At 24.1% G+C, this 13,286-nt stretch overlaps 1 protein-coding gene across 1 annotated transcript; it reads left to right on the top strand.

Annotated features, from left to right (window-relative positions):
* Positions 1–4,742: 4,742 nt before the first annotated feature.
* On the top strand, positions 4,743–13,286 carry LOC114945842 (aminopeptidase N-like). The gene is made up of 11 exons (XM_085490182.1): positions 4,743–5,235; positions 7,080–7,260; positions 7,724–7,862; positions 8,367–8,448; positions 10,087–10,433; positions 11,090–11,376; positions 11,709–11,899; positions 12,024–12,335; positions 12,421–12,487; positions 12,632–12,715; positions 12,936–13,286. Exons 1-11 carry the CDS (start codon positions 4,754–4,756, stop codon positions 13,044–13,046), a joined length of 2,283 nt encoding a protein of 760 aa, XP_085346308.1. The 5' UTR covers positions 4,743–4,753; the 3' UTR covers positions 13,047–13,286.

Raw genomic sequence — 13,286 nt, 5'->3', positions numbered from 1 at the left:
AAAATGAAATATTGTTTTTAAGCTTATTACTTTCTAAAAGATCATTTTTTTTAATTTTTTTTAATGTTTAAAAAAAAGTTTTTTAAAAATTTCATATGCAAATCTTTTTTTTATAAATATGAATTCTTTAATGGGGGAAATGTTTATATATTTTTTTAATTTTTTTATTTTTTTAATTAAAAAACTTTTTGTTTCGGGAATGAGGGGAAAATGAAATTTCAACAGATTTTTATACAGTGGGAATTTAGGGCCCGGGTTTTCATTTCGCAAAAAAAAAAAAAAAAAAAAAATCGAGAAGCAGACAAATATTTTTTGGGAAAAGATTTTTTCTTCAATGGGGGGGAGGGAAAAGAAAAAAAATTCCCAGTTTTTTAATGTGGACATTTCTCTTTCTAGGAATTTTTTTCATTTAAAATTTTTTTTATTTTGTACGTAATCTTCTTTTACTGCTTTAAATATTGTTTATTTAGATGTACTATCTGATGCTTTTATATTTATATTTATAAAATTATATGAATGCATGCATCAAAATTTTCATTCTTTTGCAATCTTGTTTGAACCAGTTAAACTATATATTATTACAAAAATTAATTAATTTGTACATTTATTATTATTAATTATGTAGAATTTGTGATGGATTAGCATTTTCTTAGTTTACAATAAATAACATGACAATTCTCCTCTCTCTCTCTCTCTCTCTCTCCTCTCGTAATGTATCCCCATATTAATTTTAAAAAGTTATTAATATTAATATTAATATTCATAAAATTATATAGCATAACTTTAAAATTGTAGAACATAATTTAACATTCCTAGCTGAGAAAAAATAGATTTGAAAATACTGCAAAATGTGTCAATCTAAATTGTAACTTACAATTATATTTAAAAGAAATTTAAGCAAAACTAGAAAAAAAAATATTTTTAAAACGTTTGTCACAAGTTGATGGTTGCAATAAGTGCGCGTCTAACATGTGCTTCGTCCAATCAACGCGATAAATTTTAATATTATAAAATTATTTTATTATTTTATTTAGCTTTCCATTATTTCGTTTCTTACTATTCTTAATGATAAATGTCGAATCTCTTTTAGCAAAGTAAAATTTGTACAACAATTTTGTAACATGAACAAAAAATACAAAAAAGATCAAAAAACAATTAAAATATTTTAAAATCTTTCTGTAGTTCATCGATTAGAATATGAAAACGGAGCTGCTATGTAATATACGCACATATTTACGTATACTTAATTCAAGATTCGTAATATTCAAATAACTTTTGACCCATAAAAATTTATCGAATAAAATGCCTTTAAAATTGAAAAATATTATAATTTACACATAAAAGAAAATAAATATCAGACTAAACACATGTCTGTGTGTGTAAATTTGTAGTACGCATTTTTAAAAGATATTTATGATTGATTTAATACTTTCATTGATATTTGAGTAATTGTGACATTTAACATATAATACTGTAAAAAAGAAGAATCAATTATTAATTTCTTCAGAGATTTAAATAAAAATTAATAATAATTTAATTTAATTTTTACTTATACAATTAAAATCAATTTAATGTTTTACACATTGCCAAAAATATAAAATTGACAAGTATAAAAGAGTATCACTGCATTGGAAATATTATTAAATTAAAAAATATTTTTATTTTTATACTGCTATATAAATCATTTATATGATACAAATAAATATTTATCTGTTTTGAAAAGAATTTTCTTACATCAAACAATAAATGTTTTTCACATTTAATCGATATTATTAGTTTCAAATAAATGATTATTATTATAAAAGAGTATTGAGATCGGAAAGTCACAATTTATATTCAAAATTGTATTCTATTCTGGCTTTATTCTCACAGTTTATTTATTTAGTATATAAATAATTTGAAAAATAAGTAAAACAAATTTTGAAAAACATTTTGTATTAACTTTTTACAAAAATGTTATATAAAAATACTAATTTTATCAGTTATAAATCTTTATAGTTTGGCGCATAGAGTACGATGTAACAAACAATCAAAGTATTAAAATTTTAAAATTAGAAAAAATTGATATAAAAAGAGAAAAACATAGCACATATCGCGATTAATAAGGAATCGCGCGCGCGATTATAATATTTACTATATTATAATATATACTTATATATACAGGAGTAGGTACAGTATAAAGACACAGTATTGTACATAAAGACATGAATAATTAAAAGTATGTTTTTAACAAAAAAATATAAAGTGTTCCATTTTAAATTAAGTATTGTTGTAATTTCATAACCAAGGTTTCTTTTTCGAAAAATATACTTTATACATTATTTATAGAATTTGGAAAAGCGCGTTGCGTCGTAAGTATATGGTCTTATTTCAGATGGAACATTGTTGAGATTTGATAGTAATCATTGATTTTTAAACGTTTTATGTTTTTTTCTGACACAAATATGAAACATCTTGTAATGTATTTATCTTCCAATATTGTTTTATCTAAATAAACTTTTGCACAAAATAATGTGGATAAATTGATTGGTATAAGAAAAACATTCCAGTGATTTTAAAAAATTGCAATTCGTAGCAATGTGCAACTACATACATTTTTTAAATAATGATATATTTATAATAATTGAATTCTATTACTATTTTGTGCAAAAAATTATTGAGATAAAATTATCGAAGGTTGAGTATATGACGAGAAATTACACAATATTTTTAGCAAAAATGTTTGTTGAAATAAATCATATAAATGTGTATAAACAATGCCTAATTATTTGATTAATTGGGCAAAAGTTAAATGTGCTAAATTAAATCAACCGTTACACACAAATGCCGCCATACACTCAAATATATATGTATATATATATATATATATATAACGACCTTAGAAGTTTTGTTGATTTAACACATCATATTTAGCATAAAGACACGTACGGAAAATCAGTCAGTCCTTCGTGGTCTTTCGAACCACGTCGCCATAGATATAATATTGTACTTTTAATAAAGTGTGTGAATATATTATATTCTTTCAACATTGCATACTTCGAAAGCATTAATTTGCTGCAGTTTATTTTTAAAACAATATATAGTTTTAATCAATATAGTTTTTCAATTAACATTCTGTTTCGAAATATTTGGTAAGTCAGAAGAACTTTCTTACATACAAAACATGTGTCTACAAATGCTAAAAAATTTAATCATACGGTAGGACGGAATTTTATAAAATTTTCAACATATGTATAGGAATAAAGAGAATAGTTTTATTCAAAATTATTTGTAAATTTTAATTCAGAAATAATTTAAAATAATTTTATTTGTTCTTTCTTCAGCGAGTTCGCTGAGTGACATGTTATCAATGCCAATATCGATTAAGCTGTCCGTTGTTATATTTGGCTTGTTTTGATACTTTGTCTTTACCTGTTTATTATGATTCTTTCGCTCGTTGTCATATATATACATATATTCGATCGCTGACTTTCGTTCTCAATTCGATTTAATATTTTAAAATAAAATTGAAATATGAAATAAATTTTATCGCCACAGTTGAAATAATCTTGAACCCACAAAAGTTTGATATCGAATATTTTATTGTAGAATATAATATGTTCACAGTTTTTAATTTTAAGTACACTTGAGAAGGACCAAAACCCATGGTCGAAACGTTGGGTGGTGATTATTAAATATTTATTAGCCAGTAATGGTCGTAAAAATTAATTATCCTTTCAAATATATTAAAAATAAAAATTATTAAAATTTAGTTTTTACTTATTATTAAGTTGTATTTCTCAAACGTATTAGTATTCTACTATCATTATATATACAAAGAATAGAATTCAAAATAATAATTCGGCTAATTAAAATTATGATCATTTTTATAGCATCAAGCAATTGTCATCGCAAAAATTAACAACTTGACAATTGTATAATGAATAATAGAAATAATATCAAAAGCGTGCGCCAAGCGCGCTCTTGTGTCGTCTAGTGATTTAAAAAACACATCAATACTATATTTAATTTCTTTATTTGTCTTTTGCTTACAGTGTGTTTTACAGACCTAAAATAAATTTTCCGACACGATGATATTTCTAAACCTACTATTAATTAGCGGAATAATGTATATTGTTGGGACGGCTTCTACTTTTAACGAATCATCTTTATGCTATAAACCATCAAAATATATAAAACCAAATCATTACGATATCAACTTTATATCATATATTGAAAAATACATTTTCTATGGAGAATACAATATTAGCATAAGCATTCTTAACAAAACGCAAAATATATTAATCAACAACATATATTCAGAAAAATTATATTTTAAAAATATAGTTTTAATTAAAAATCTAGAAAAACATCATGAGAATATTAAGTATACAGTTTATAATCCGATATATGATTTTGAAGAAGACATAATTGACCTTTCTTTTAAGGATGAGTTATTACCAGGAAATTACACTTTATATATTAAATATTTTGGTTTTACTGATAAAGTCTTTAAATATTTTAATGTGAAAAAAGAATTCTCGTAAGTAAATAATATATGTTTATTAAATCAATGTGCAATGTGCAATTACATAAAATCTCGTAATTAATATATATTATTTTTGTATTAAATGTTTCGAAAATTATTATATATCATGCAATTTAAATATAAAGACTACTAATTTTATACCTTTAATGCATATTATTACATATTACATTTAAACATTTTTAAATTTCAACATTTTGATGCTTGCTAAAAATGTTTCATTAATTTATGTTCTTTGAAATGTATAGTTTGGTAGCTGCTACTCATTTGCATATAATAGGCACCCGACAAATGTCATCGTGTTGGGATGAAAAGTATTTATTCTTAGAAGCAACCTTTAACATATCTATAGGATGTACTCAATGCACGGCTTTGTCAAATATGCCATTGCGAAATACGGAAAAATTAAATGAGAACAATATATCATTGACATATTTCGATACCACACCTGCAATGTCGCCGTATTTTGCAACAATATTTGTATTCAATTATTTATTAAGTATTGATAATTATACTCAAAAGATTAAAATGTGGTGCAGAAACGAAACTGTATTTCACATGGAATTTGCAAAAAATGTAGCTGAAGAAATCACGTTGTTGTTCAAAAATAAATGGATACTACATTCGAACATTATTTCAAATGTGACTCATGTTGCAATACCAAATTTTTCTGATAATGACATAACAGTTTTGGGACTTGTTTTGTATAAGTGAGTACAAGTACTTAAAATTACTTTAAAAATAAAATTATATATTAGTATGCAAAATTATAAAATTGAAAAACATGTATGTATATCTTTAATTCTGTAAATGTGCGAAAGTATAAGTTATTGTAAAAACAACAATTTTAAATGGTAAAAATTAAAGTAAGAAAGTCGAATGTCAGTAAGATTAAACCAATGGGAATATATTTAAAACGACCATCTGGCTATTATTAATAGTGTTGATTTATTTGTGCAGCAACGTTTCGACCCTGAATTGGATCTTTTTCAGATTAATCAATACAAAGAAAATTACAATTTATATAATACAAATAAAAAATTTTAATAAATGATATACAAAGAGCAACGTCAAAAAATATATAATAAAAATATAAAAAATTATCAAAGTTAATAAATAAAAAGTAACCTGATGTTAAACGTCAATGTTAATTAATACATCTTAAATAACGAGATAGTAGGTATTTGTTTACAAACGTGATGTTAACAATGTTCACTATGAAGCGATACAAAACAAAAGAAATTTCGTTCTTTACTTCACATGTGCACTTAAACATGATTCAACATTAACTGATATAGTTATCAGAAATGTCAAATCCGAGCAAGGTGACAAAAATAACTACAATACATCTTATAAAATAATAAAACAAAATAAAAAGAAATAATTCAAAAACAGTAAAAAGAAAACAAACAAGTCAAAGATATTAAAAGCGTTAATAATAGTGTTATAAATCGAATTAAGATTGTCTGTGTCCTTTTGCAAATTAATAGAGTCGTTGTGTCTTTTAATATAAATTATTTCACAGATTTCTCTTTTTCTAGTATTACATTTATTATGCAAAATGGACACAGACTCCCAATTAAAGTCGTGATTGTGAGTAATTATTCGGTGATTGCTGATCACCGAATAATTACTTTCATGCTTTTTAATATTGCTGCGATGTTCTTTAATACGCCGTTTCTAAATGACGCTTAGTTTGACCAATGTAACACGCCGAGCAATCCTTGCAATCAATTTTATAGACGACGTTCGTTCTTTTGTTAGGTAAAAGTATATCTTTCCCTTTTTTTATTATGCTATGGAGCCTGTTAAGAACCGTATATAAATTAATTTCTACTTTTTGTTATATGTTGATTCACACGTTCGTGAACAAATATCTACTATCTGATTATTTAAGATGTATTAATTAACATTGACGTTTAACATCAGGTTACTTTTTATTTATTAATTTTGATAATTTTTTATATTTTTATTATATATTTTTTGACTTTGCTCTTTGTATATCATTTATTAGAATTTTTTATTTGTATTATATAATTTGTAATTTTCTTTGTATTGATTAATATGAAGAGGACCTAATTCAGATTCAAAACGTTGTTGCACAAATAAATCAACACCATTAATAATAGCCAGTTGATCGTTTTAAATATTTTCCCATTAGTAAAAATTAAGTTTATTCGTATTATAACTCAAAATATTGTAGTTTATTGTTCTAATATATACAAACATAAAGGTAAACATTTTTATGCAATGTCGTATCCTTTAAGATAAATTTTAAAATTGTAATAAAGCTATAAAAGAAATGACATTTTTTTATTCATTAAAATTAAACTGCTTCATCAATGATTTACGCATTAACACAAAATCATTGTTTTATACTTAAATTAAAAATTACAAAAAATATTATTTGTTACCATTTACAATATTGATTTGCTAAATTGTACCCATGAGTTTGTAAATCGTACATCTAACAATAAAATTAAAAAATTATTACATAAATAAAATTGTATTAACTATAAAAATACTCAGTCTAACATTTAAATATTACTTTCAGAGAAATGGATATTGTTTACGATAAAAATTTATATTCTGTTGCTCACAAAATCGAAGTAGCTCAATTAGTAGGACATAAAGTGACACAGCAATGGTTTTATAATCTGAACAATCCGTTTCGATCGTCTTCTTGGTTCAACAAAGCTCTTACTACATTGCTTGCAACATATGCTGTCAATGAGGTTATTCTAAATATTTTTAACGCTATCACCTCCCATTTTCTCGAAAACGATAACATATATACTTAAGCATTTATATAGCAAGATTTTTGTATATTAAATTATTCTTACAAAATGCATAAATTTTTGCTAAATTATTTTAAAAACATTTAGCAATAAATACATATGTATACAATATTGAACTGTTTTTTAAAAATAATTTTTTTAATATTTACATTCATATAAATATAATGTGAACAATGCAAAGTAAGAAAAAAAAATCTTTTTTAACACTCCCCCCCCTCCCACTTTATCTGATATTTTTAAATATTTTAGATTTTATTATTATATTTATTTGTATGTGTATTATAAAATAAAAAAGTGTTTCTTTTTAACATAAAAGAACCGCTAATGATATTAGTATTTTTTTCTAATGCAAGTATTTTTAGAGCGGTTATATCGATATGTTAATAATTTTTTTTTACAGATTTATTCAGATAATCGAATAATAAATTTATTTGTTGTTCAAAATCAACATACTTCTTTTTATTTGGATGGTGATTATCGTATGTGGAATTCTACTTCACAAGATGACAGTTTATCGAAAATTCGCGAATCCATCAGAGGTATATAACGTAATATAATAAAATAATCCGCGTAAATTTTGAACTATTATTATTATAAAAATATGTGTAAAATTATAAGATATTTAATTCTTTATCTAGATTTTATTACAAAAATAATGTTATTAGAGTACACACACACACGCGCGCATATTTATGTACATTCTATAATTAATTTAAGATATATACATATACGTATATGTATATATGTATATATATACATATGCCTGTGTATATATATGTATATACATATATACATATATATATATATATATATATACAAAAGGTCCGGTAGTAATCGCGCATGTGTGTAGATAATATTAATTGTGTGGTTCTTTAATATTTTGCTATCTTCGTAAATATTTACAGAAAATTTATTTTAAATATAAATAAAAAATTAAAAATAAAGAAATTTTTTTTAATATCACTATGTATACATATAATCTTTATAATATATATATCTTTAAAATATATCTAATTTATATATATTTTATATGTAAATTGTAGGACCCTTTATACTGCGCATGATGCAACATGTCTTTACCGAAGAAATATTTTGGAAAAACGTTCGCTCATATACAAATAGCACGTGAGTAAGACAATGCTTTGATATAACACACGTGCAGAAGTTAAATAATACTTTATTATACAATCAGTCGATGTGTATCGTCGAAGAATCGAGCGAGCAAATCTGTCTGCGGCGGTTAATCGGTCGTATTTAGATTCTTGTTTATGTTTCTAGAAGCCTCTTTTAATTTTCGGTTATCACTTTGTCCGACAAGTTCGTCACGGCAATCGCAGTTATTTTCGTTTTACTTATTTATCTTTTCAAAACAGAGCGAGCTAACTCACACTGCTTTGTTTGCGTCTTTTATTATATCGAATTTGTCCTAAGGCACATAAATCCTGAGAACGATAAACGATCGACAGCGGAAAATATATGTTACAATTTAAAATATAATATAACGCGCAGATTTTTATTAATTTATTCCTACAATAAAATTATATAAATCTTAAATAATTTATAATCATACAAATTTATATAAATTTAAATAATGTCCTTTATTATTTTGCTTCTTCTGATATTATTTCATATTGCTTTTCATTATTTTGGTTCTATTATGAAAACCGCTTTTGTTGAAATAAATTGTTGTTTTGTCATTTTTTCATATATATATACATATTCATTGTTGTTTTATATTTTTGTTTAAAAATTTACTATTTTTTAAAATAATTTTTTAATTAATTTTTATTCTTTTTATTATTTCCTTTATTTCTTTCTATCGTGTATTATTTTTATGTGTTTTTTTTTATTGAATTTTGTGCTACATTCGTTTTTTAATCTTATTTTAAATATATCTAACACGTGTATCTCTTTTGCATTGCTTTCTTTATTTTTATTTCATTTTTTTTCGTAGAACGATCTCTTTTATTATATGTTTTTAATTTTATGTGCTTTCTTTATCTTCAATTTATTTGTTTTGTTATTTCTTTTATTAATCATTTTATAACTCTTTCAATACCTTGATCAAATATAATCTGTATTATTAATACCTAACAAATCAAATAAAATTATTAAATTTTATTCAATATTATGTTATTATCATCATATAAATATAAGATATATATTTGGGTGCGTTCTTGTTCGTTAAATATGTTTCGCCGTTATCGCGGATCGGGTGAAAATATTTTATCCGGAATATTAATTTGGGGTTGCACAGTATAATGTATCTTACTTCATTTTATTCGTGTCACAAAAGATCTGATACAAACTTTTACTTTTCGCCGGGAAACAAAACGTGTTACGCGAACGCAAGTCTCTGGCCTCGAGGCCGCGCATTGTCTCGCTTCTCTCCATCATTCCGCGATCTTATTTTTATTTTTAGGTGATTAGACTCTATCTTTATTTTGAGGTACTCTCGTTTTTGATTATGTTCGGAAATCGAAATTTTCCTTCGTCATGTTAGTCGCTCGTTTATTTATTTATTGTTTTGTGTTACCGGTCGCGATATTCTTGACACACGTTGCTTGTAATTTTAATTTTTATTTTGTATATATTTTATATGCTTGTGGCATTTATCGCCACATATAAATATATAAATAAAAGTGCAATTATATTTTGCTTCTTAGTATTTATTAAAAATTTTTTTAATATTAAAATTATACATACAATTTTAATATATTTATAATGTTTTCTTTACATAATTTACATACTTTGTGAATTTAGCCAATTTCATCGTCAAAGTTTTATGACTTTTTTGGAAAAAGTTGTTGCTGATGCAAAAAATGTAGATACTGAAATATCATTACAAACAATGAAATATTGGACTTTGGAAGAGCATTGTCCTCTCATCAAAGTAGTACGAAATTATGGTGGTCCTTGGATCGATATACATATATCGGTACAAAATTACGACACATTACAAACTGATTGCATTCCTGTAACTTTTACGACCCAGACGTATACCAATTTTAACAATTTTCCTCACTTCTGGCTATGCAAATCATGGGATTTAAATTCAACAAAGTCACTTCTTGACGATGGTTGGATAATATACAATATACAACAAATTGGTAATTATCGACCAATTGACTTATAATTATGACTTATTACTCGTCTTTATTTTACACACACAATTAACATTATTTTATATTTTTTCTGTTTTATACATTATTATATAAAAATATGAGATATTCATTATATATTCATTATATATAACTACAATAGTTTTAAAATGCTTCGTGTAATGTTCTGTGTTCTGTATTATTATATATAATTAATAAGATATATATATGGGCGTTTTCTACGTAATATCAATATTAAAGTTATATTTTTACAAATATTTTATTCTAATAATAATAAAAATTATTTAAAAAATTAACTATATTTATAAAATTAGTATACTAATATAAGTACACAGGTGAAATATAATTTTTGTACAGTTTCATATTACAGAAATTTTTCTCATTTGTATAAAGTAATTATTATATGCATAAGCACAACTAGAATCAATTTTATTTCATGCTACACAAAAATATGTAGCATAACTTCATTTTTATTTATAATTAATTTTTAATATGTATTTGTATTTTATAAAATTTTTGATACGGTTTAAAATTATAATTCATATATATAAAAATATGAAACGAAAATGTTTGAAAATAAAGATATTAATTATAAAATTATTCAGAATAATAAAAATTGTTCAAATTTATTTATTATTCGACAGGATATTACCGCGTTAACTATGATGATGAGAATTGGCAAAGAATTTCAAATTATCTAAACTCTGATAATTTTACGAAAATTCATGTTCTTAATCGTGCCCAAATTATCGATGATGCATATCATTTAGTGATAGCAGGTCACCTCAAAGTCTCTATATTCTGGAGTATCACATCGTATTTGGGTCAAGAAGAAGATTATATAGCATGGTATCCTATGTTTAAAGCTCTGGAACACATGTTTAATACTATTCCTATAGCAATGCTGGAACCAAAAAATTATAGATTTAAGGTAATTACTAATAGATTTCAATGTAAGTGTTACATTTCAGATATTTGCATATACTCTCATTCGTCACAAAAAATTAAAATACAATCTGAAGAATATATCCAGCAACGATAAAATTTTACATATTATTACCTCGCAAATAAATGTGCAAAGAAATTCAGTTTGAATAATCACTCACGCGAAGAACAGTCCCCAAAATGTATGATTTTCACTATTATCAATAATATTGATATATGATATTGTTAGTGGATACATAGCTGGGTGCTGAAAATCTTTGTCAATGAACTATAATTATAAACTTACAAACAAAAAAATATATATTAAACTACTTTTAGAAAAGAATAAGAAACATGTTAAACAAGGTACTTGAAAGAATTGAATATGAAGAAATTCATGATATAGACGAACTTAGAATATGTTTGCGACAAGAAGCTGCAAAATGGGCATGTTTTCTCGGTGAAATCGATTGTATGGAAGAAGCCAACGATAAATTAAAACAACATCTCCAAGATCCTATAAAACACAGGTAAATTATGTTACATATTTTTAGTTTTTCTCAATCAAATTTCCTTGTAGATATCTCCTATAATGTTCAAATGAGTTAATACGAAAACCTTTAATAAGAAAATTAAATTCTATTTATATTTTAGACTTTTGCCATGGTGGAAGACATGGACATATTGTAGAGGTTTGATGATAACTACGAGATATGCGAAAACTTTTGGAACAGTGTATACTAGAGGATTGAACAAAACTGACATTAAATTTTCAGAATATTTGGCTTGCATTGAAGATACTGAGTTAATCAAAATGTATTTAACAACAATAGATAGACAGATCACTGATACAAAACAGAAAGATCAATTTCTCGTTAATAGTTTCTTACATTTTATTACGAAGCATGTGAAAAATCCAATTATATTGACGTATATATTAGATAATTTTCACAAAATAAAACCCAAGTAAAGTAACATATTTTTATAAATATTTTGTACAAAAGTTTATTATATGTATTATATATATACATCTGATTTTTTTTGTTTTTAGAAATGTTAATATAATTGCAACATTAATTATTATGATTAATAACGTATATTTCGAGTATTTAGCTGAGGTAAAAATTTTAACATGTTTAAATATGTATACAAAATATGATAATAATGCGATATTAATAATTATTATTTAATGTTTAAAATAATTTTGATAATGTTACAATAACGTTGTTTAGTAATAATGGTATTAAAATTATTCATTTTAGAAAATAATGACGAACGTTTACAGTATTCTAGAAACTAACTTAGTTGAAGTAAATAACACAATTAGAAGCCATCAAATAAAAGAGGTAAATTTAATAAATATAATTATAAACAGCGATAGAAAATGAAATATTGTTCTAGCTTATTACTTTCTAAAGATCATTTTTATATTTGTTTTATTAGTTATATAAACAGTTTGTTAATTTCAGTATGCAAATCTTTGTTTATAAATATGAATTCATAATGCGGAATGATATTACTATTTATTTAATTTTTTATTATTATTAATAAAACTATTTGTTTCAGATGAGTGACAATGTAATTCAAAAGATATACAGTCGAATTATGGACCGGGTTTCATTTCGCAAAAAACAAATCGAGAAGCAGAGACAATATTTTGAAAGGTTTTTCTTCTAATCGGTGGATGTAAAAAAAATTGCAGCTTTTTATATGTGGACGTACCTCATATGAATTTTTTTCATATAATTTTTTTATTTTGTACGTACTACTTCTTTTACTGCTTTAAATATTGTTTATTTAGATGTATTACTATCCGATGCCTTTATATTTACATTTATAAAAGTATGACTGCATGCATCAAGATTTTTATTTTTTTTTTGCGATCTTGTTTGAACCAGTTAAACTATATATTATTAC

The sequence above is a fragment of the Nylanderia fulva genome, unplaced genomic scaffold, assembly GCF_048542155.1.
Source record: "Nylanderia fulva isolate GAGA-0341 unplaced genomic scaffold, ASM4854215v1 Scaffold992, whole genome shotgun sequence".
NCBI lineage: Eukaryota > Metazoa > Arthropoda > Insecta > Hymenoptera > Formicidae > Nylanderia > Nylanderia fulva.
Note: the sequence above shows the minus strand (reverse complement) of the source record. Positions and strands in the feature narration are given on the sequence as shown.

Coding starts and splice junctions, on each gene's coding strand:
- LOC114945842 (XM_085490182.1), top strand. CDS start 4,754: ATGTTCTTTGAAATGTATAGTTTGGTAGCTGCTACTCATTTGCATATA. Junction 11,377..11,708: donor CAAAAAATTATAGATTTAAG/GTAATTACTAAT, acceptor AACTACTTTTAG/AAAAGAATAAGAAACATGTT. Junction 12,716..12,935: donor GAAGCCATCAAATAAAAGAG/GTAAATTTAATA, acceptor TATTTGTTTCAG/ATGAGTGACAATGTAATTCA.